The 19,997-nt window shown below is 36.0% G+C and overlaps 5 protein-coding genes across 6 annotated transcripts; 2 read left to right on the forward strand and 3 right to left on the reverse strand.

Moving 5' to 3' along the window:
* LOC110847232 lies at positions 1–6,891 on the forward strand. The gene is made up of 3 exons (XM_022094131.2): positions 1–358; positions 3,800–3,960; positions 5,509–6,891. The coding sequence occupies exons 2-3, from the start codon at positions 3,802–3,804 to the stop codon at positions 5,704–5,706; spliced, it is 357 nt and encodes a 118-aa protein (XP_021949823.1). The 5' UTR covers positions 1–358; positions 3,800–3,801; the 3' UTR covers positions 5,707–6,891.
* Positions 4,075–5,407, reverse strand: LOC110847231. Its single transcript, XM_022094130.2, has 4 exons — positions 5,260–5,407; positions 5,011–5,103; positions 4,523–4,909; positions 4,075–4,440 (listed from the first exon to the last, which is right to left on the reverse strand). Exons 1-4 carry the CDS (start codon positions 5,306–5,308, stop codon positions 4,220–4,222), a joined length of 750 nt encoding a protein of 249 aa, XP_021949822.1. The 5' UTR covers positions 5,309–5,407; the 3' UTR covers positions 4,075–4,219.
* A 759-nt stretch (positions 6,892–7,650) lies between the features above and the next one.
* LOC110847686 (RNA-binding protein FUS) lies at positions 7,651–9,267 on the forward strand. Its single transcript, XM_022094673.2, has 4 exons — positions 7,651–7,737; positions 7,821–8,571; positions 8,675–8,807; positions 8,902–9,267. Exons 1-4 carry the CDS (start codon positions 7,723–7,725, stop codon positions 8,975–8,977), a joined length of 975 nt encoding a protein of 324 aa, XP_021950365.1. The 5' UTR covers positions 7,651–7,722; the 3' UTR covers positions 8,978–9,267.
* Positions 9,268–12,311: 3,044 nt separating this feature from the next.
* LOC110846255 (formin-like protein 3) lies at positions 12,312–13,935 on the reverse strand. Its single transcript, XM_022092942.2, has 4 exons — positions 13,779–13,935; positions 13,436–13,696; positions 13,150–13,336; positions 12,312–13,079 (listed from the first exon to the last, which is right to left on the reverse strand). The coding sequence occupies exons 1-4, from the start codon at positions 13,791–13,793 to the stop codon at positions 12,841–12,843; spliced, it is 702 nt and encodes a 233-aa protein (XP_021948634.1). The 5' UTR covers positions 13,794–13,935; the 3' UTR covers positions 12,312–12,840.
* A 942-nt stretch (positions 13,936–14,877) lies between these two features.
* On the reverse strand, positions 14,878–19,945 carry LOC110846521 (pre-mRNA-processing factor 40 homolog A). 2 transcript variants are annotated; one of them, XM_035850507.1, is made up of 15 exons: positions 19,766–19,945; positions 18,818–18,902; positions 18,585–18,744; positions 18,256–18,515; positions 17,947–18,169; positions 17,577–17,849; positions 17,462–17,506; positions 17,216–17,387; positions 16,844–17,124; positions 16,640–16,720; positions 16,461–16,568; positions 16,100–16,294; positions 15,900–16,022; positions 15,608–15,784; positions 14,878–15,281 (listed from the first exon to the last, which is right to left on the reverse strand). In XM_035850507.1, the coding sequence occupies exons 2-15, from the start codon at positions 18,892–18,894 to the stop codon at positions 15,072–15,074; spliced, it is 2,385 nt and encodes a 794-aa protein (XP_035706400.1). In that variant the 5' UTR covers positions 18,895–18,902; positions 19,766–19,945; the 3' UTR covers positions 14,878–15,071. The 2 variants fall into 2 exon arrangements, with proteins under 2 accessions (XP_035706400.1, XP_021948994.1); XM_022093302.2 differs by having other exon boundaries at positions 18,818–18,942.
* Positions 19,946–19,997: the final 52 nt, after the last annotated feature.

The following is a 19,997-nucleotide window of genomic DNA, read 5'->3' on the forward strand; positions in this document are numbered from 1 at the left end:
TCCCGTTCCTCACAGTACCCTGAGAGCAATTGAGGAGGCACATTTGCAGAGAAAGCTGACGGGAGCGAGACCAACCAACCAACGCTGTGCCACCAATTCAACAAGTTTGTAACTACTGCGTCAATCATCACTCAAATTCAGTTTCATTTTTCCAAATCCAATTCAACAGCATCTGTCACCTTCATAATCTGGCAGAATAATTGATTTCTGAAATAAAACTTTGCACTAAAAACTTAGTAATTGGATTCTGTAATTACCTCCCGATCTACTCCGTTGGCTCTGTCGCTGCTTCACATTTCGTAATTAACTTTATTCCCTGTCTCAGTTTGCAACCTACCAACGAAACGTATTAACTCAGGTAAGAAGAACAGAATTTCTCACATTTCCCCGCATGCACTTTCCCCATACTCAACTCGTCCAGTAATTTGTACTAGTACACCGTCAAACGATAGAGTAATTGAAAAGAGCAAATAGTACACAAAACGATGGAGATTATGCATGGGTAAAATATAACAAAGTATTTTTTGAAAGTATTTATTCTGCATGTTGCATTCAAGCTTTTCTATTTCAGATTCATAAAGGCATTAATCAGTATACATTTGTACGTACGTGGGCTGCTGACAGTTTAAATAACTCCAAGTAGCGACATTTCAAAACTTTTGTCATCGGGTTTAGTTGTGAAACGAAGTTGTTCTTCTGAATAGAAAATGAGGGACATTCATATGAGCATGCTTTTATCCCATAATTCGGTTGTTGAGTATTGTTCATATGTTAAGCTTTCCTCCAGGGTGTTCAGTTATGCCCTGCTGCTCGTTCACTTTTTTGATGACAGTTAAGTTCGGATGGCTTGCAGTTGAGTGCCTCATGTAACGACATAAAATTTCCTGAGTTGAACAACAACTGCGCTTTATGTAGAATAATAACTGCTTAAGTTAAGATGAAAGACGCTGTTGTATTCAAATAAAGGCTAAACTACTTGGAATATTGTTGAATACCGCCGGCAATTGTCAGAAATTTAAATGGACAAGTTTTTTTCACTTGAAGGAAGAGTAATTTGTTAGCATTTTGTTAGCACATGACGGAACGGATAAAAATATGCATGTATGGGTGGGTGGGACTCTATGACAGGGAGATTTGTATTTAGCTATGTATGCATTTACATAGAGAAATTATTGTTTACTAATTTATTTATTATTATGAATGATTGACACGAGTCTCTTTCACCAAATGACTATTTGAGTTACTACTCACTTGTGTCCACAACTTATTAAGGATTATTTCTTAGCTCACGAGTTAGGGCTTATGTTCCCATCATGAATGTCTGTCTGTCACCAGAATAACTCGCTTGAAACTTATTCGATTGATTTGAAGTTTGGCACACTTCTTTATTGGGCAAATTGTGAGATTAGGTTTGAAGATGCGCAAAATCAGGTCAAGTGGTTACCCAGCAGGGGTCATATGCACTAATAAGTTAGTCATATTTCATGATATGTCAGATTGTCAAAATTGTTGTATTCCCCTTGCTTGTCATTTACTATTTAATCCTAAGTAACGGTAGTGTCCCTTAATGGATGCAAGTGATCCACTTTGCAGTATTTTTTTTTTACAGTTTTCAGCATTTTCCATTGTAAATTTTAAACAACTTTTAGTTTTTAAAATGGAAATTGGTTTTGTGGCTTGACCATTTCTCGTAACCTGAGAGTGATAAAGTATCAAATAATCTTGCTACAATGGATTTGCCAAATCTGAAGCAAATTGAGTCTTCGTTAAGGTTAAGGTAGCATGTAAATATTGTGATAAGAAGATTCTGCTGTTTAGAGTAAACCCTGTGGCTCGAGCTATGCAAAGCTGTACTGAGAGTTTGCTTATGCATAATAAAAATAGGCGAGTGTCTAATATCTAATGCATAATGGTGAAAGTCATGACTTCAGTTGAATGAAGGTCGAATCGTAAACTGCGACATGCAACTCTTTAACTGTGGCGAACAACTTAGATTTTCATTTCGATCTTTCAAATGTCGTCTTAAAATAATTTTTAATGCTTACTGAATAAAAACATCCTGACCGAGTGAATTTTTTAGTTAACTTCTTGGCATTCATGATATGAGAAGCTAATGCGAATAACTGCAAAGGCCATGAATCTTCCAATCTTTTGAAAAGGCTTTGCGCAATCCATCTCCAAAATGCTGTAGTACACAAGTGCATTCGAATAAACGTCTTTGTTAACAAGTCAGCTAAACAAACGATCTCGTTTTTGTCCATTAGATTTAGTCAAGATTTGTGCAATCGAGAAAGTTGGCAAGATTTTCTCCTCGGTCTTTCAAGTTTTTTTTTGCTTTGGGAAGTTGAGATTTAGCTTTAATCGTTGTGTAAAACCCTTCTTGTTTTGCAAACTTGCACTGCTTACAGTTTAGTTTAAATGGTATGAGCAGTTGAGGGCTGTTTGATGAAGCTAGGTTTTCTAAACACCAAACAATTTGATAATTTTGAATAATAGCAGACATATCCATCCCACAATTCCTCGTCTCTATCAATTCCTCTGTCCGTTCCGTTCTACTATTTCTGATTCTGATAAATGTCCGGAAGGAAGTTTGTTGGTTTTGAAGATTTTGACTTTCGACCATTTTGCCAAGTAAATAAACAGTCGACAGACTGGCGTTATCATCAAGATTATCGCTTTTATGCATGCAGCTTTGTTTCTAAATGTGAAATGAAGACTCATGTTACTTGGACATGGGAATGAGTTAATTAATTAAATGGGCCACATTGTTTCCTAATTTTGAAGATTGTGCAACTGCACAATTGGAGTAAAACAAATCGGAAACTGGGTAGTTGCCAGCGAATCCTTCCCAATGTGCCTGCAGAGCAGAACCGTCCATCTCTTTGGCCGACAGGAGGAGGAAATATTTTCTCTCATTTCTCTTATTCTTGTCTTACTCCTTGTACACACATATGACCTTATAGTGTGGGGGCGACTAAAATGCTTGGTTTGTGCTCATGCTGTCACACAACGTTCTTGCTCTAAGGATAAGCCTAAAAATTCATGCATGTCCATATTTCGCTTTCTCGATCTCAAAGGAGTATCTGTATGACTATATACAAAGTGGTGGTAACGTACAGTGTGGAGATAGTCAGCGGATGTGCATAAAATAAGAGTAAAAAAGTCAAATGCAAGAGTTTGCATGTCATATTAAGCTTTGAATTATGCAACAAAGTATTCTTAAAATAAGCTATAAAAGTACAAAAGCTATTGTACCGGAAATGACACACATAGCGTAAATCAGTTGGGCTGAAAGAAAAGTTATCCCAATCAAAAGTTAAAACCTACAGTGCATCCTTCACTTAGCCCGAGTAAGGGCAGAGTCCGCTTCTTAATTTTTGTCTGAATTGACCAAACTACTAATATTCTGTAGTGGGGATGGTCGAATGTTAGTTACCAGGACCAGTGGGGCTTGCTTATTTCGAATCTTAAACTCCCAAAGTCATATTTGCTGCGCAGAAGTAATTTTTAGCCTCCATACCAAATTTCAACCGAAAATTGCAGCTTTTAAAAACGGTATGGGTCACCCCTAAGGGTAGCTCTGGTTCAGTGGTTCCCCTCTAACGTTTCGCAGACACACAGACACACATACATATCGGTTCCATAAGCCCTGACTCGGGCTAAAAAGTTATGATAGCCATACATATATGATCAATCTAGGACTAAAGATTGTTAATGTAGAACTAAAATGTGTATGTATCACTTTCGCATTGGATATGTAATGGGCTAAAATAACAAAATTGCATTCTTTTATTTTCAGCAATGGCGAAAATAATGAACCAATGTTCTGTCCGAATGATGATAACCCTTGTGATAGCTGCATTCCTCACATCACAAGTTCTCGTGACGGTCAGTGCAAGATATTTGCCCACGAGAAGCCAAGATGACCGTTTAGAGAAGTTGCGAGAGCTTCTGCGAGACGTAAGTGCCCAAAATGAATTGACCCAACACGTGATTTTATACAGGTTTTTATTATTTACTACATTTTAATACCGAGCCAAGCTTAAACAATAAAAAACATCAGTCAGGAAGTAATTCCAATTTCTCATTAATAAAGAATTAACAGTTTCTTATTCAAAATATGTTGGATAACGAAAGAGTATTTTTACAGAAATAATCTGAATATAATAAAAAAAACTTTTGAGATCTACGCAAGGGCTAAATTGGTACAAGTCAGCCATTATTCTAGTACAATACAGTCTTCTTCTTGTGAATTTTCCATCAAACTTTCAATATTGCGGATGCGGATGAAGCCATCTTCGTTTTGGGGGTCCACGCCAATCTCACGAGTGCCACCACTATCCGTTGTCTTATCATTTGTAGTAATATCCTGGACACTCGTAGCCTTCTGTTCACCTTCAGGGCCCTGCTCATCAACAACACTCTGAGGCATATCACAATCTGCAAAATGATGAAAGTTTGCCTTTAGATTTTGAACAAATTAGGAAATTGCAGTTAAATAAGCTGAGACCAACAAACATACCATCATTTGATCCACTCAAGGGGCAATCCGTCTGGTTCTCTAGTACAACCACTTCTAAAACCACTAATGGTTCAATTGCTTGAGTGTTACTCTCATCATCATCATCATCATCATCAATGGTTATCACAATTGGAGGGGATTTGTTCAATCGACTCTCAGAACTGAGAGAATTTACATCTTTTGCTGCATTTTGGCCCAGATTCGCCAGATTGGCATTCCTACTTTCCTGTCTTTGCCACATTTTCTCCAACGTACTCTGGCCTTTTGGTAAGACTAAACTGCCGTTCAGTTCAATAATTTTTTTTTCAATTGTGTCACGTGTGCCAGGTTTCGTTTTGTCCTTATTGGCCTCCCAATATTCGGAGGCTTCCATCCTGCTGACATGAGCTGATTTAATATAAACATAAAAACAAATTAAAAAATATTTCATTTGCAACATTTGATACATACCTTTAGCATAAAATCATACAATCTGTAAGTATCAGTACCTGGCGAATGAGGATGTGCTGTGCACCACGCATTATACAGTTGATTGTAAAGCTCATACGTTGATGCTATCGGGGCACTTCTTTTCTTCTCGTCTAGAAAAAATTATCAAGGATTAACACACTTGTATGAAATTATAGAATTTAGAGATAAATAAACAGAAATTCGAGGGGGCAGAAGAATATATTCGAATCGTAAGGGAAGTCAGTTTTGACGACTCCAGAGGATTGGATGACATTTGGTATGCTCACCTGATAAGCGTCTGTTATGATTTAAAACAACTGGAACTTTATCTGACATGATGGAGAGCGTGGAGAGCCGAATTGTCGTCTACTTTGTTTTTGTCTTGTTGTTTTTCCTGCTGACTTGATACTGTTCCTTCCTCGTCCTCCCACTTAACTAATTGGGGACAAGTAAGACTAGGCCTGAAATCACCCCAACTTGCAATAAATTGACACACTGCAACTCCTTACGTAATATTTGAATTGTTTTCTTCACAGCTATTGGAGGGGGACCTTGAAAGGAGACCTGCGACCTCGGGGGTCGACTACGAGATGATGGCGCAACAGGGACGTCCTCCAGTTTACAAAAGATCCACAAACGCCTATACGGATTTGGATGCTGCTGCTGCTGCTGGGAAGGTTGGACCCAACTTTCTCCACCGGATTGTCCCCAACCTTCGCAAGTCGCTGGACTAGAGAGCGATGACGACACGTAGTAAATGACGACAAAATTCGTGGAGCGAGTGGAGAATTTTACAAGATTTCAGATATTGTTTTTTTGTGCATGTGTCCTTCAAAAAATCCATGCGTCGTAAAATATGATTCTAATTGTGTATCGCAAACCTTGTAGTTTAATAGATACATACATGTTATGCATACGTAACTAAGGATTGCTGTTTATATCGATTTCAATGGAGGCAAGTTGACACCCTTTTCAACTTGTCTCACCAATTCTCATCAAATCTGTTATAGCTTACACCGAGTCTTGGAATTCTGCTATTTTCATTTTCTTCCTTGTCGGACTCCTCAATAATTATTATAAACATGATTATTTAGAATTACGTAATCTTCGTATAACTTACCATCTTATGCACTAATGTCACTCTTTTAGTACATGCATAAATAAGCGCAAATAGCGAAATCTTACTAATAATTGTATTTACTTGTTACTCCTTTACATTCACACTTCATTGATCAAGTCTTACTGGTCTGTCCAAGTAGCGACCAAATAATATTTTGCCTGTCCTTTTCACTGTAACTGAATAGAATTGAGAGTAAAAATAACTATAAAAGTAATTGCTTATATTAATGTTCACTTTAATGAAAAAAAAACTGTTCCATCTCATTTATCAGTTTCTCTGAAAGGCAAACAATGCACCGTAAGGCTGGAATGAATATTCGCAAAAAATAACGGTGCTTTATTTGCTGGTACTCTTACATGTTTTTCATTTTGACGTACAACAACATTGTTTTACCAGGTTGGGAGCCTGTTGTTTGCATAAATGTTGGTTGTTGTTGACAGACTATCGGGAAACTACAGATAATTCACAAGCAAAAAACTAGTAGTAGTAAGTAGTAAATACTATGATTAGATTGTCTCATTTTGTCACTTCATTATGGATAAAATAGGCTAAAAATAACCACACTCACCAGCTAAACTAAACTATAGCAAGCTGTGTGTTTGATTAATTGATTCGCTGTAATAACGATGTATATCTATGTACATGTATGTTTATCTATAAGTGTACATTCAACATTTTATGTTTGTACTTATTATGTAACAGAAATATCTTAATGTTAAATTGTCACCTAGTTGTTGGTTGTAATTATTGAATTGCACAATTTTATGTTAGGCAATAAACGTGGATTCATTCATGTGAAGTTATGTTTTCATGCAATCATTTCATTCCTCTTTATTTGAACTTTTTGGAAACAAAAAGGTCGTCAGCGGGGAGAATTTACCTGGGGAAATGGACTTTGTGATTATGGTGAAACTACAGGTATAAATACCCCATGAAAGTTGATTATCTGAAAGGATGGAATTCTCCAACTTTCACAAGTCTTCCGACCGCACTTTGCAGAGTCATCTCATTGTACTGCGTATATATGCAAACACCAATTTAGCGTATCCGTGTAGGTGTCCGGAACCGGAGTATGATTAAGAATGCATCAAAAGTAAAAGGATATCCGTTTCTGGGTTAATGGAACAGACTTCACACGGTTTTGTTCCTGCATGTATTTTAGACTTTGATGGTCATATTTGTCTTTCTCGCCTACATAAAGATAGATTGAGCATTTCTAAATGCGTCTGTCTAGTCAGTAGCATATTAATACAGATGCATATATATGTACATATTTACATATAAACCATGATTGAATGGGAGCGACATGACCCTTCACTTTCACGTAAAATACCGCTATCTTGGCACAACCTAAACCTTTCGTGTGATCTAGGAATGTCATCCAAAATAGAGCACTAGAGATTTGACCTATTAAATAAAGTATGTAGCCTACAGCCTGTACAAAGTGAGTGTAAATAGTATTGCATGGATGCACTACTTCATGCACAATTCATCCATGCAATGTCCAGAGATCTGAATCTTGGCGCTTTTGTCGAGTATATAAATACGGCTGAAATCCGTACTCCAGGTTTATTCTTGGATTCCTTCGACATCAAACAGTGATCTCGGCGAGGGAGAAATTGATAGCATAATGGATTTGAAGCAGGTATGTAACATTACACATAATTCATAAATGTATGCAAGTAAAATTTGTAGTGATAATAATATTGTTGTGGCTTTCGATTTCAGATTTTGTTGGGAAGCTTGGTGCTTGGCTTTCTTGGGGTCGTAGTTTCTGAAGAATCCAGTCTAGCCCAGCAGCCACTCAAACAATTTCAAACTACCCAAGCACTCGCTCCCCAAACTGCCCAGAAAAGATTTGACTTGTGGAAGAAAGAGAAGAAAAACGGCGGAGGGGGTGGTGGAGGAGGCGGTGGGTGGGGTTCAGAAGTGCCGCCATCCATGCCTGGGGGATTTGGAATGTATCCACTGTGGAAGTTTCACAAGTTTGACGGCTTCTCCCTTCGTCCAGTTCCCATTCAGCTCGACATTGGTCACGGAATCCCGGCCCTTCCTCAATCCAATCTCCCAGCCTACCAAAGTGCAAGTGGGTGGGGCAGTGGAGCTCAACAGTCGTCGTACGGTGGGGGACAACAAAGCAGCAGCGGTGGATACGCCCCAGCCGGAGGTTATGGACAACAACAAAGCAGTGGATATGGACAGCAGAGTGGGGGTGGATATCAATCATCAGGAGGTTACAACAACCAAGCTCCAATCACCATGGCTTATCAAGCAGCCCCACAGCCCAGCTATACTCCAAGCTATCCTCAGCCAGCTTATGGTGGCAATAGTCAACCAAATTATGGACCACCCCCTCCTGCTCAACCTAGCTATTCAGCCCCACAAACACAGAGTTATTCGGCCCCACAAACACAGAGCTATTCTGCGCCAGAAATGAGCTATGGGGCATCAAATGCTCAGCCTGTGGCAACAGTTCCAGGTTTGAAACATTAAATTTTGCCACACACTTTGTATTTCAAGAATTGTTGCAAATGAGTGTCAATATGTATGCGTTTTAACATTATTTTATTTTCAATTTACAGGGGGAAACAGCTTCGGAGCTCAGGGCCCATCGTATGCTGCTGCTGCCTTTGAAGGAAACAGTCCCTACGGAGGAGTCTCTGACTTGTCAATGCCATCCATGGACACCAATAATCAAGGAGGATATATGAAGAGGTAATCAATCTGGAAAACAGTTGCGAATTGTTATCTATGTTAAACTACGAAAGATTGAACCGTCTTTACCTCATGGTCTTATTTTCTCTTACAGATATTATAACAGAGACAGTGATAGCAGCCAACAACCCACAAGTTCAGTTGGAGAAAATGAGAATGATGCTCAGTAATGAATCTCGCCCTTAACTAAATTATTAACTATTATAACTAAATTATTTTTGAGGGTACTAAAATTTAGGTGCATTACTACACAAATGGTCTTGTCTAATTTGTTAATTTATGACTATATAAATTATTTTTACGCAAGCTTGTGTACACTTTGAGACAAGTTCAAGTAGACGAGTTCAATAATTCAATAAGTATGCATTGCTATCTTATTGAAGTTTGTGAAGTATATGAGAATGATTGCATTTATAATTATTTTTATATGACCCTATAATAAAGACGAATTTTATACTAATCTCAATCACTTTCACTCTTTTTATTTTCATTCTAGTCACCCGACTAATAACTACTTCAAGCATACAAAATATTACAACTAAAGTTGTGTCGTAGATGATTTACTATAAATGACATTAGGTAAAATAATTGCCATGTATTGACCTTGAAGATACCATTTACACTACATTTTCAACCACAAAATGCATTTTCACAAGCAATGGCAAATTGCTAAGAAAAAGATGGTACAATAATATTGCAACAAGATTGCTTTAAACCTGTTTGAAGAAAAATTGCTTTCGATTTCAATTTTGTAGAGTTATATGATAAGATGCATTAAATCTCTTTTTGATAAGTGGCACACTTTTTAAGTAACCAGCTCCTGACACGTATGATGTACATAGGGCGGATATGTATGTACTTAAATTCCTCAAAATATGTATGTAATATGTGCTTAAAAAACAGGAAAATATGCATATAAAACATATTTGTCTATTGCAATTTTCTACTGTATTTAAATTTAATTGTCCAAAACTTTCAACTTTTTAACACTCTTATAAACGAATTATTAAATATATCATTTTAATCTTCATCTAATGACCCATAATGCGACATTAGTTACATTTGGAGATTTTCAGGGGTAATTTTTTGACTTGAAAAATGGGGCAAACTGGATTTTCTAGTAGTTCACATGAAACCACCCTCATGATTATCATGATAATCTAATTTTGACAAAACTTTAATTTCTCAATAAAGAAAAATATTTTCACATTAAAAACCTCGAAATATGTATTCAAATATTTATTTTTAGAAAAAGGCTCGAATATGTAGGAAAATATGTGTATGTGCGAAAAATAACTCAAAATATGTATGAAAATATGTATATGTACGAAAACCCTAAAATATGTGAAATATGGAAAACAATGTTTGAATTTTTGAGATCACGCTTCGATGGGATGACAGTACACAAAGCTTTAGTACGATCTGATTTGATATGAAAAAGTTAGAAATACATATGTACATATCCGCCCTCTGATGATGTACTTTCCAAGTGATGCCATGATTCTACAGAGGTAAACTCGAGATTTATATGTTCATTTGTCAAACTGACTACAAAATCAGGCTCAAAATCAAGATCTAATTCCGGTTCAGTCTCATAGAAGGAAGATTACAAACTAAAAAAAACAATAAAACTGGTTCAATATCTAAAATAAAACAGACAAAAACCTTCAAATGTTCAATTAATATAACTGTACTACCACATAAAAACTGCTGAAGATTACTTTTTTAGCAGAGAGATGTCAAATGCATGATATTATAAATGGTAAAAACTAACTATGTGTGTCAAAAACTACGCATGGTTGAAAGACTGACAAATCCAACGAAATATGCGAAACCCACTATGGGTTACTCTCTAACAGAGCAAACTCTGACAAGTGGATTTTATTTCATGCAAATATATTTCATGCAAAGCATTTTCGATACAACAAACTTGTAACTGATTTCAAAGTGTTATGAAAGGATACAATCACAAAGTTTAGAAACTAAGAAACTAGAAGGAAAGCACTAAAATATATATGTATATTGGCAACATTTATATTTCTCCGCAGAACGTATTCAACCTTTTTCAACGTTCGTTAACATAAAGATATTAGTAATAACTGATTATTTGGTCCTATGCATTATTCTAATCATTGCGGCAAATTTATGTCCAACGACATAATTTTGACTTCATCTTCGACCTCGATTCCTAGTTTGACCTTGTGGCTTTTGCTAACGTAAAACTTAAACGTTATGATATACCATCCAAGCTTATAGAGAGGTATCGAGATGACGAGGAGACGGACAGACAAGATGGTTCCATAAGCCCTGGTTCGGGATAAAAATTATGTGGTTCTCATAAAAGTTAATTCCACATTGTCCCATCCTCACAGGCTCAGACGATCTATTCCATCCAATTCCAACTTACAAAATAACACACATGAACAGCGTAGATATTTAATTATTAATGATTCTTCATCAATGGACAAAGGAAGTTTGTACTTTTTTATTAAAACATTAATGCGAATGTGGAGAGAACTTGAACCTCCGAGTCTTGACTTTTTTTAATCCGCACAAAGTTTCAACTCGGATAATAATTTTTTTATATTATTAGTCACGCCTTATTACACCTAATGAGGGATGAGGCGTGAGTTTTTGTAATGAAAGGGAAACTACTCGTTTCGCGAGAACAAAATTCTGCAGAAAAATGTGCCTCGTTTAATAAACTACGGTCTAATGGAAAATTCATGCAAATGATCTGTCGTGTTATATATCTAAAGTCAGTTTAACTGTTGACTTTCACCTTTGTGTTGTCGAAAACTAAGTACACAATGTGTACGACACATGTATGTGAAGGCTTAATATACAAACTGGTTTTAAGTCATTTTAAACAGGTGCATTCATTTATTTATGATGATTTGGTTCGTGCGTCTGCTTGAGGAAGTATTTAGAAAATGTGTTATTCTTCCATAAGCCGAATGCATGCACTTGCTAGAAACAAATTATATACGATATTATCACGAGCGAGGTGTCTATTTCACGAAATTACATTTGCAACCGTAAGATTAGAGATGCTGGTATTAAATTTTATATCAGATTAATGGCAATCCGTCGCAAGATGATAATCCTTCTTTGTCAGGCAGCAGGTGGGTAACAACGCAGGTCTTATCTTAATACCAGTTTGATATATACTTTGAGGACTGATATTCTATAACCTTGCGTTTCTCTTGTGTGTTTTTATGATCTGCAAATCAGAATAACTTTGAGAAAAATGTGTTAATGTGACTCTTGGAAAATGTGACGCTATACTTTCTGTTTTTTTTAAGTAAATGCAAATAACGGTGTGCAGCATTAAGACAATTGAAAGTTAACCCAAATCATATGCAGACTTTTCATAGAAATGCAATATTGATTTCATTTATTCTATTTTCTAACTTTCCACTCTCGAAATTTCTCTGATAATTATAATAAGGTTTAGGTTTCGCATAAAGTGATGTGATTAAATAAAGTGAAACCACACGTGAATTTTGTATATTTATATATTTTTATTATTTTCGATTGACTTACAAATTGATTGATTGACTTACTTTGTATTCAATCCATCATATATTTTGTTTTGTTAAATACGAGCATAAATGGGAAGCTAAGAGGCGAGAATAAAATTTAAATATTTATTTTTGGGGGAATATCATAAATAAAATATGTACGACCAATATCGTTCAGCCCGTTGCATTTTTAAAATAAATGCAATCCTTCGATTATACATTTGTTCAGAGTGACCCTGCTTTTAATTCTGCTCCTTTGAATAATTTTGAGATGTCTCAGATTAAAATACTATTCTGGTAATCAAGACTGCCATTTCCTGGCTCACAAAAAACGAAATATCACACCAGACTCTTAAATGGTATCAAGAATGGCAGATTTCGCTTAATTCCTTTCTCCGAGAACCTTTCAGAAATCAAATCCAACATTTCTTAACAATGAAAAATAATAATTTAAGTATTTTGGCTTGAAGCTATCTTCATAAATAATTGTGTTGACATGTAGGAATTAGTTAGTAGGCTGGACTTCCGTACTCTTGACCTGGAGGACCATATTCACCTCCGTTTCCAATTCCGTTTCCGCCATGACCAATGTCTCCTCCACCAGCTCCGTATTCGACTGAAGGCCCGACACCACCTCCGTCGCCAATTCCTGGAGTCTTGTAGCGAATAAAGTACACCTCTGGTTTGGACGGTCTGGTTGGAGGAGGAGCTGGGATCTTGATTGGTGGCGCAGGTTCAGGCTTCTTGACTGTTAAGATTTAAAGATGTATTTAAATTTAAAATTAAAAATATACATGCATTTTTTATTATGTCTTTACCTAAAACATAGACCAGCGTCTTGGTCTCTGGTGGGGGTGGAATGTTAATTTCTGGGATTTCTGGGGGTGGAGGAGTTGGGGCTTTGATAAAGATTATCTTGTAATGTTTTTGAGGGGGAGGTGGTGGAATAAATGGTCTTCTGGGTCTGGGAACGTTTGGCTCTGGGGGTGGGACATGCACATAAACCTACAAAAATTAAGGATATACATTGAAAATGTATTGTTTTATTTAAACTATAATAGAAAAAGAAAATGACGGAATTTAACCGTTAAAATTTTAAATTACATGTTTATGCACCACTGGGGGTGGCCCTCCGCCACCTCCACCGCCAAATCCACCCGGACCTCCTGGACCTGGGCCCCCATACCCTCCAGAATAACCTCGATGGGGGTCAGAATATGAAGGTACCCCGAAGGACGCTTGGGGTTGTGGTTGTTGAGAATTTGTAGAATATTGTTGTGGCTGAGCTTGAGTTGATTGAGTTTGATATTGCTGCTGCTGATATTGTGGAGCTGCTGTTACCAGCATCCCGAAAGATGCTAGTACCTAAATGGAATGAAATATTGAAGGTAACTGCAAACTAAACCACATAGTTCACGAAATACAAAATTTGTTTCACAAAACTTACCGCAAGGACTTTCATTGTTTCCACAGGACTATAATCAGCAAAATCAGATCAATAGAATCCAAAAGTGTAAAACAATTTTTGCGAGTTTGAGACCTTTTCGTTTGATACGTTCAGTACAACAATCAAAACATAACTCAATGACTGCAGGTGACCAACTTCCCTTTTAAAGCTTGGCTGAAGTCAGCGTCCACGCCAACACAGAAGACGAAGGAGCTTCCGACAACAATTGGATGAACCATAATGCATGCATGCAATACCGGTATATAACATGCAGAGTGATAAATATGGTAAATACTGAGTAAGAGCACATTCGATTTCAATGAAGGGAGTTAACTTCTTACTCTTGATCTCGACTTAAAAAACTAAACCAGTCACTTTTAACTATTAACTTGAGTCCATACATCTTCACAAAAAAACACCACTGCTTGTGACACAAAGAGTTTAATGGAATAATCTCACTTTTACTCGAGACATTTGATATACTAAACTCACAATTTTGTACCTTTTTCTACATCTTGAAGCAAAATTAGTATGCAATATGAACTCTGCATTCAAAATCTTGTTTTATCAAAAAAACACAACTTTTGTTTATCTTGTAAAGTTGGTCATGTTACTTTTACTTTAGCCCATCACGTCTTATCATACACATTATGCTACATATTAAAAAAAAACTATTTACCAAAACTTCAATTTCTACTATCATTAACCGAGTTTTTTATCAACTACTAAGCAAGGTAGTCACTTAATTATTTTATTATTTAACTTAACATGAAGTTATGCATGTACCTCCCTCACGAGCGAAATGCAGTATTATGACCCACGTAATAATAATTGGTACGTACAACGTTGACAATATGAGTGATCATATATAAAAAAAAATAGTGTTGTGGTAACTAGCCTCATCGAACCATAGTGCTCAAGAAAAATCCCCCTTCCCCAAATGTTAGTTATAAAATTATAACTAACGCCAAGCTTCTATTTGCGCCAAGAATTATCACGCCGCCGAAAGTAGTTAAGAGTTAAGCCAAAAATTTTTCATTGGTTCATTGATTTTTAATTGGCATGCAGTTTTTGGTGACATGTCACAGAAATTTTGTAATTTGTAGTATGTATATATATCTGCTTAATTTATTCATTTTTAATTTCGTTAACGAAACAAGCCAAGAGTACATGAGACAGTCTTAAAACAATCATTATATGAATATAAAGTGAATAACAAATTAACAATGCTAATAATAATGGTAAAAACATTGTGAGCCCAATGGTTAAAAAATGTGTCTGTCATTAATTGGTTCATCGATGATCTTCATTGTCGCCTGCGTATTTTAGTTGTTGAAGAAGCAACGCTCTCTGTTTCTCAAGTTCACTTTCCGAAAGTTCATTTGTATCAATACTGCCGTCACGTCTATGTCCAGATGATGATGTTTTTAAATCGCCTTTATTTTTATCCTTTTTCTTGGAATCGGTATCTTTCTCCACCCAAGACTCCAGGGAACTGTTACTCTAAATAAATCATCAATATCATCAGAATATAAAAATCAGAGCCATAGATTATGAGAAGGCAATACAAATTCATTATTTAGCAGAGAAGCATTAATAAAGATATATGAATACATGAATTTTTCATCTAAAAGCTCAATAGTGGCACAGAAACGACTGTACAACAAACTGCTAGTGTTTCTACAAGACCTACTAAACTAGCTAAAATAATGTAAATGCATTCAATTTTAATTGAACCCAAAAGATAGAGAAAGAGAGATGAGTTAATTTGTATAGCAGTAATACTAATGTTATATTGAAAAAATAGGATAACAAAAACATCAAGTTACAGAAGATCTCTTTTTTGACTTTTTCTTCTTCGCCTTCTTCTTTTTCTTTGACTTTTCTCGTAATTCAGAATCAGAACTAATAGATGATCGGCTTTCTGATCTTGACCGAGAAGATGATCGTTTTCTATTCTTCTTTGACTTTTTCTTTTTCTTCAGGCTTTCATCCAGCTCGACAACCTAATAAAAACATATAAATGAAAATGAACAATAAAAATGTTTCGATATCTATCAATTAATTGCCTGCATTGATAGATTAATTAGTTAGTTTGCTGCAAAAAATTGCCCAACTTACAGGAGAGTGAGACTTTGAGCTATCTGAAGAAGAAGCCCTCTTTTTATGCTTCTTTGCTTTCTTGGTCTTTTTTGTAGAATGATGGTGATGGCCACAAGTTTCATCCATTTCATGAACATATTCCTATTCAAGGTAAAAAGTTTACTATTAAAAAAATACGCCCAATAGCAGAGGAGAGATAACAATAAGCCAAGAAATACCTCAAAAACCTTTTGACAGTCGGCTTCACTGTCAAATGCTTTGAATTCGACAGTATCAATAACCTTAGAACGAATATCATCCCAAGTAGTTTGATAGTCAACTTCAAATCCTTTTAAACTTGCAATTAAATCTAGACCGAGCAATTTAAGTTTCTTGGTATGCTCCTTAACTTTCTCCTTTGCTTTTGCCTCAGCCTGTAAATAATTAATTACGTTTTTTTAAAAAAAAACAAAGATGACTACTATGAAATCATTTCATTACTAAATATATCTGTAGCTGTGCAAACCCTATGTTGTATGTAAGGCATAATAAATACCCTAAGATAAATATAGTATAGTATATCTTATTCCATGTGCAAACCTTTTCGAGGAAGGAATTAAATGTAAGTTTAACATTGCCTGCGTCCAACGTTGCAGCTCGTTTGTCTTCGCAAACAACTGTAGCAAATTCTTCAAATGTTGTCACTTCCTAGAATTATTAACCTTAAGTTTTATAACTATTGTGTAATATATATCCAAAACTCAATAAAAAATTAGTACCGTCACATCAAAACTTTTGCCACGTAAAATTTCTCGGATTATTTTTTTCTCGTCTTGATAGCGAGATTTTAGATCCTCAACCTGGGTATAAGTAAAACTAAAGTTTACAACAGAAATACAAAGCTCATAACCGAAATTATATAATTATTACTTGTAAATTAAATTCCCCTATAATAAAGCATTAATTAGAATTCTTTTACTTACGTAAAATTTGAACAAATCTAAAGGACTTGAGCCGGGTTGACCAAGCATTTGTGCGAAACGGGCGTCAGAACTAATAATTGGATACAACTCAACCCACAAAGACATAGATGTCAATTTCCCGTGATCATGAAGCTCATCCAACAGTTTAATAAACCCGTCTCTATTTTTACGTTCTATTCGGCGCTTCCTTTTCTTTTCTTCTCCGCGTTCTTCCTCCTCTTCTTTCTCTTGTTCTTTAATATGCTTCTCAAACACGATTAAGGCATCCTCTTTGTCCATTGCTGGACATATTATGAAATGCAAGAATAAATTAATTTAGTTTGCACAATTAATAATATACACATGATTATAGTTTTTATTCACAGTGCATACCTAACAGCTCTCGATCCTGGAAAAAGGCAGAGTTTTCTAATAATAGTTGTTGAGCTTCCTGCCATGTAGTCTGGTATATGATGGATGTCATCCCCTCTAATAATCCAGACAACTTTTTCATGTTTCTCTTCTTTGTCGTTTTCCCTTCTTCTTTCTCTTTCTTTGCAAGGAGCTGGATTGGGGATATTGTAAGATAAGATTAATAATTAAGATAAGCTGTATTTCAGAACGTTAATATAAACTCACCTGTATTGCATCTTCATAAATATCACGTCTATCAGCATCAGGTACCTAAATCAGATATTGATGCTATGAGGATTTACCAAATACTAACTATATAATTCCAATAATTTTGTAATGCCTTTCGCCAGATATCCATTGTTCCAAATAGTTCTTCACAGCGATAGTACTTTGTTATGCTCGTCATTTTATCATTTTCTAGCAGGAATTTTTCGAGTTCCTCTTTAGCTTTTTTGACTTTTTGTCGAGCATCTTCCCTTTCATCTTTCTGCTTCTGAATTTTATAAGCGTTGAAGGCTTGCTTTCTTTCATTATTTTTTTCAAACACTTTAAACCTGGGATCTCTGCATATAAGTTTGCTCGCCTGCTCCCATGATGCCGTACTATGTACATTCTAAACAAATGAAATAACTATAATAATGTGATTGTTATGATATATATAGACTATTGTTAATAACAACAGTACCGTGCAAGTAGTTAACGACTTGTACCTTTTCCCGAAGCAGTTCTTTAAATATTTCTGTAGCCTCTTTTTTGTCTTTAACCTTGGGAATTTCGTCCTTTTCTTGTACTTCATCCTCGGAACTTGAATCTCCTCCAGATTCGTCGCTCTTTCCTGCCGATGTCTTTGTGTTATCATCCGTCAAGGTACTCAATCTGCTAGTTTCGTCTAGAACAGCAGCATCCAAGCTTGATGGCGTTGAAACTGCCAGTCTACAAAATCATATACATTTTTTAAGAAACATTGCACCAAAGTGAACATGTATACTTGAGGATATTTGTCCAATTATAATTATTACGGGGGAGCATTCATGACGATTGCAGGAGGTAATCCTTGAGGAATAATCATTCCAGGAGGGAGTCCAGGCATTGGAATATGACCAGCGCCAGCAATTGTTGGGGGGATAGAAGGGACAGCAGTTTCCATTGCGAGTTGTTTCTTAATTTCATCTAACTCAGCCGGGATAGTCCATTTACTTTCCTTTGTGTTGATATTATGATAATATTTTTTGCCAGTATCAGCAGTATATTCCTTCCAGGGACATTGAGACAGTAGTCTCTAAACAATCAAAGGGGTAATTCACTTTAAAAAAATTCAGCATAACCACTTTTTAATTTATTGTCATACCTCTGTTGGCGATTTCATTTCCTCTGGCTTATCCCATGAACTTTGCTTAGTTTTGTTATTGTAGTAATAAGTCCGACCATCAGGAGCGGTATGATCTGACCAGTCACAAGTAATGTGAGATGATGCTCCGTTGTTAGTTGCAACAGGAACAAATCCAGGCCTGCAAATTTCACATTACACCCAGGTCAAAATGTGGTTTAAGGTATATAATGAATATCAAATATCACGTTTACATTGTTGGAGGAGGGATTGACAATGGTATCCCTTGCGGTAAGGGCATCCCTGGCATAAATGGTGGCATCCCGAACATGGGTGGCCCTGGTGGAAGACCGGACATGGTTGAAATATTTTTGACACTCTGCATAATAAAACAGTTTAAATGCATAAATGTTTAATTTGATTCATTCGCCTAATCAAATCGGAGCCAAGGCATATATAGCCAAGCACGATTGCTTGACTTTAAGTATCTAGGTAACGTTAGTCTCCCTTAAGGGTAACTAGGCACTAAAAGTCAAGCAATCGTGATAGCCAAGGTTTATACAGCAAAGCGATAACCACAATTGAACCAACTTTGATTCGTTGTCATAACATAGGTACATAAATCTATACCATAAAATTCAGTCTAGAGGACAGACTGAAATAAGTTGATTTTCTGTCAAAATGCCCATTGAACTTCAAACAATTTTTTGCAAATAAATTCAATTTGCAAGTTTACTTTATTTTTCTTTGAGATTGAAATTCGGGTTTGTCTTTAAGTCATAATATAACCTAAAGGCGGAAGGCGTCTATACTTTATTCGAGTGATACTTATTATTAATAAGTCATAATTCTCCTGCTTGTTCCCAACGTCGATGCAAATTTAAAATACATATTACGAACTCAACTTCAAACTCTGGATCGTGCTCTCTCCCATCTTTTAGCTTTGCGGAATTAAATCAAAGCACAAGGTACTATTATTAATATAAATTTAATAAATGAATAATATAGTTTATAGCTGACAGCAATTCTTTGCACTCGGGCACAGCAGCGGTGTCATTAGTTAGCGATCTATATTATAGATTCTATAATTGAGGCTCAATATTTCCTGAAAACTTGGCACAAACAGGACAGATTACAGACTAATTTACAGTCTGTAATCTGTAATTTACAGATTAATGAAACGAAAAACGAAATGAACTCACGTCAGAACAAGAATGTGAGAAGGGTTGTCATCCGGCGGATTTTGTCAGTTTTTCCATTGAGCAACTTTTGCACCTTACATATCCTTAATTAAACTTATGTAGAATTATTTACTTTGAATGTTTTGAAAATTATCCTACGAGAACGAGATTGCAATTTTCAAGCCGGATTTTGAATGAGACTTGGGCGCCTGCTGGCACAAGGAAAACGTAGACATAGAGGCCATCTGTTTTT

This window comes from Folsomia candida, unplaced genomic scaffold (assembly GCF_002217175.1).
Source record: "Folsomia candida strain VU population unplaced genomic scaffold, ASM221717v1 Fcan01_Sc003, whole genome shotgun sequence".
NCBI lineage: Eukaryota > Metazoa > Arthropoda > Collembola > Entomobryomorpha > Isotomidae > Folsomia > Folsomia candida.

Coding starts and splice junctions, on each gene's coding strand:
- LOC110847231 (XM_022094130.2), bottom strand. CDS start 5,308: ATGTCAGATAAAGTTCCAGTTGTTTTAAATCATAACAGACGCTTATCA. Junction 5,104..5,259: donor TCATAACAGACGCTTATCAG/GTGAGCATACCA, acceptor AATTTTTTCTAG/ACGAGAAGAAAAGAAGTGCC. Junction 4,910..5,010: donor AGCACATCCTCATTCGCCAG/GTACTGATACTT, acceptor ATATTAAATCAG/CTCATGTCAGCAGGATGGAA.
- LOC110846255 (XM_022092942.2), bottom strand. Junction 13,337..13,435: donor CCCCAGTGGTGCATAAACAT/GTAATTTAAAAT, acceptor TAATTTTTGTAG/GTTTATGTGCATGTCCCACC. Junction 13,080..13,149: donor GACGCTGGTCTATGTTTTAG/GTAAAGACATAA, acceptor AAATCTTAACAG/TCAAGAAGCCTGAACCTGCG.
- LOC110846521 (XM_022093302.2), bottom strand. CDS start 18,921: ATGTCCGGTCTTCCACCAGGGCCACCCATGTTCGGGATGCCACCATTT. Junction 17,850..17,946: donor AAGAACTGCTTCGGGAAAAG/GTACAAGTCGTT, acceptor TCATTTGTTTAG/AATGTACATAGTACGGCATC. Junction 16,295..16,460: donor TTAATTCCTTCCTCGAAAAG/GTTTGCACATGG, acceptor AATTATTTACAG/GCTGAGGCAAAAGCAAAGGA.
- LOC110847232 (XM_022094131.2), top strand. CDS start 3,802: ATGGCGAAAATAATGAACCAATGTTCTGTCCGAATGATGATAACCCTT. Junction 3,961..5,508: donor TGCGAGAGCTTCTGCGAGAC/GTAAGTGCCCAA, acceptor TTTTCTTCACAG/CTATTGGAGGGGGACCTTGA.
- LOC110847686 (XM_022094673.2), top strand. Junction 8,572..8,674: donor GCCTGTGGCAACAGTTCCAG/GTTTGAAACATT, acceptor TTCAATTTACAG/GGGGAAACAGCTTCGGAGCT. Junction 8,808..8,901: donor CAAGGAGGATATATGAAGAG/GTAATCAATCTG, acceptor TTTCTCTTACAG/ATATTATAACAGAGACAGTG.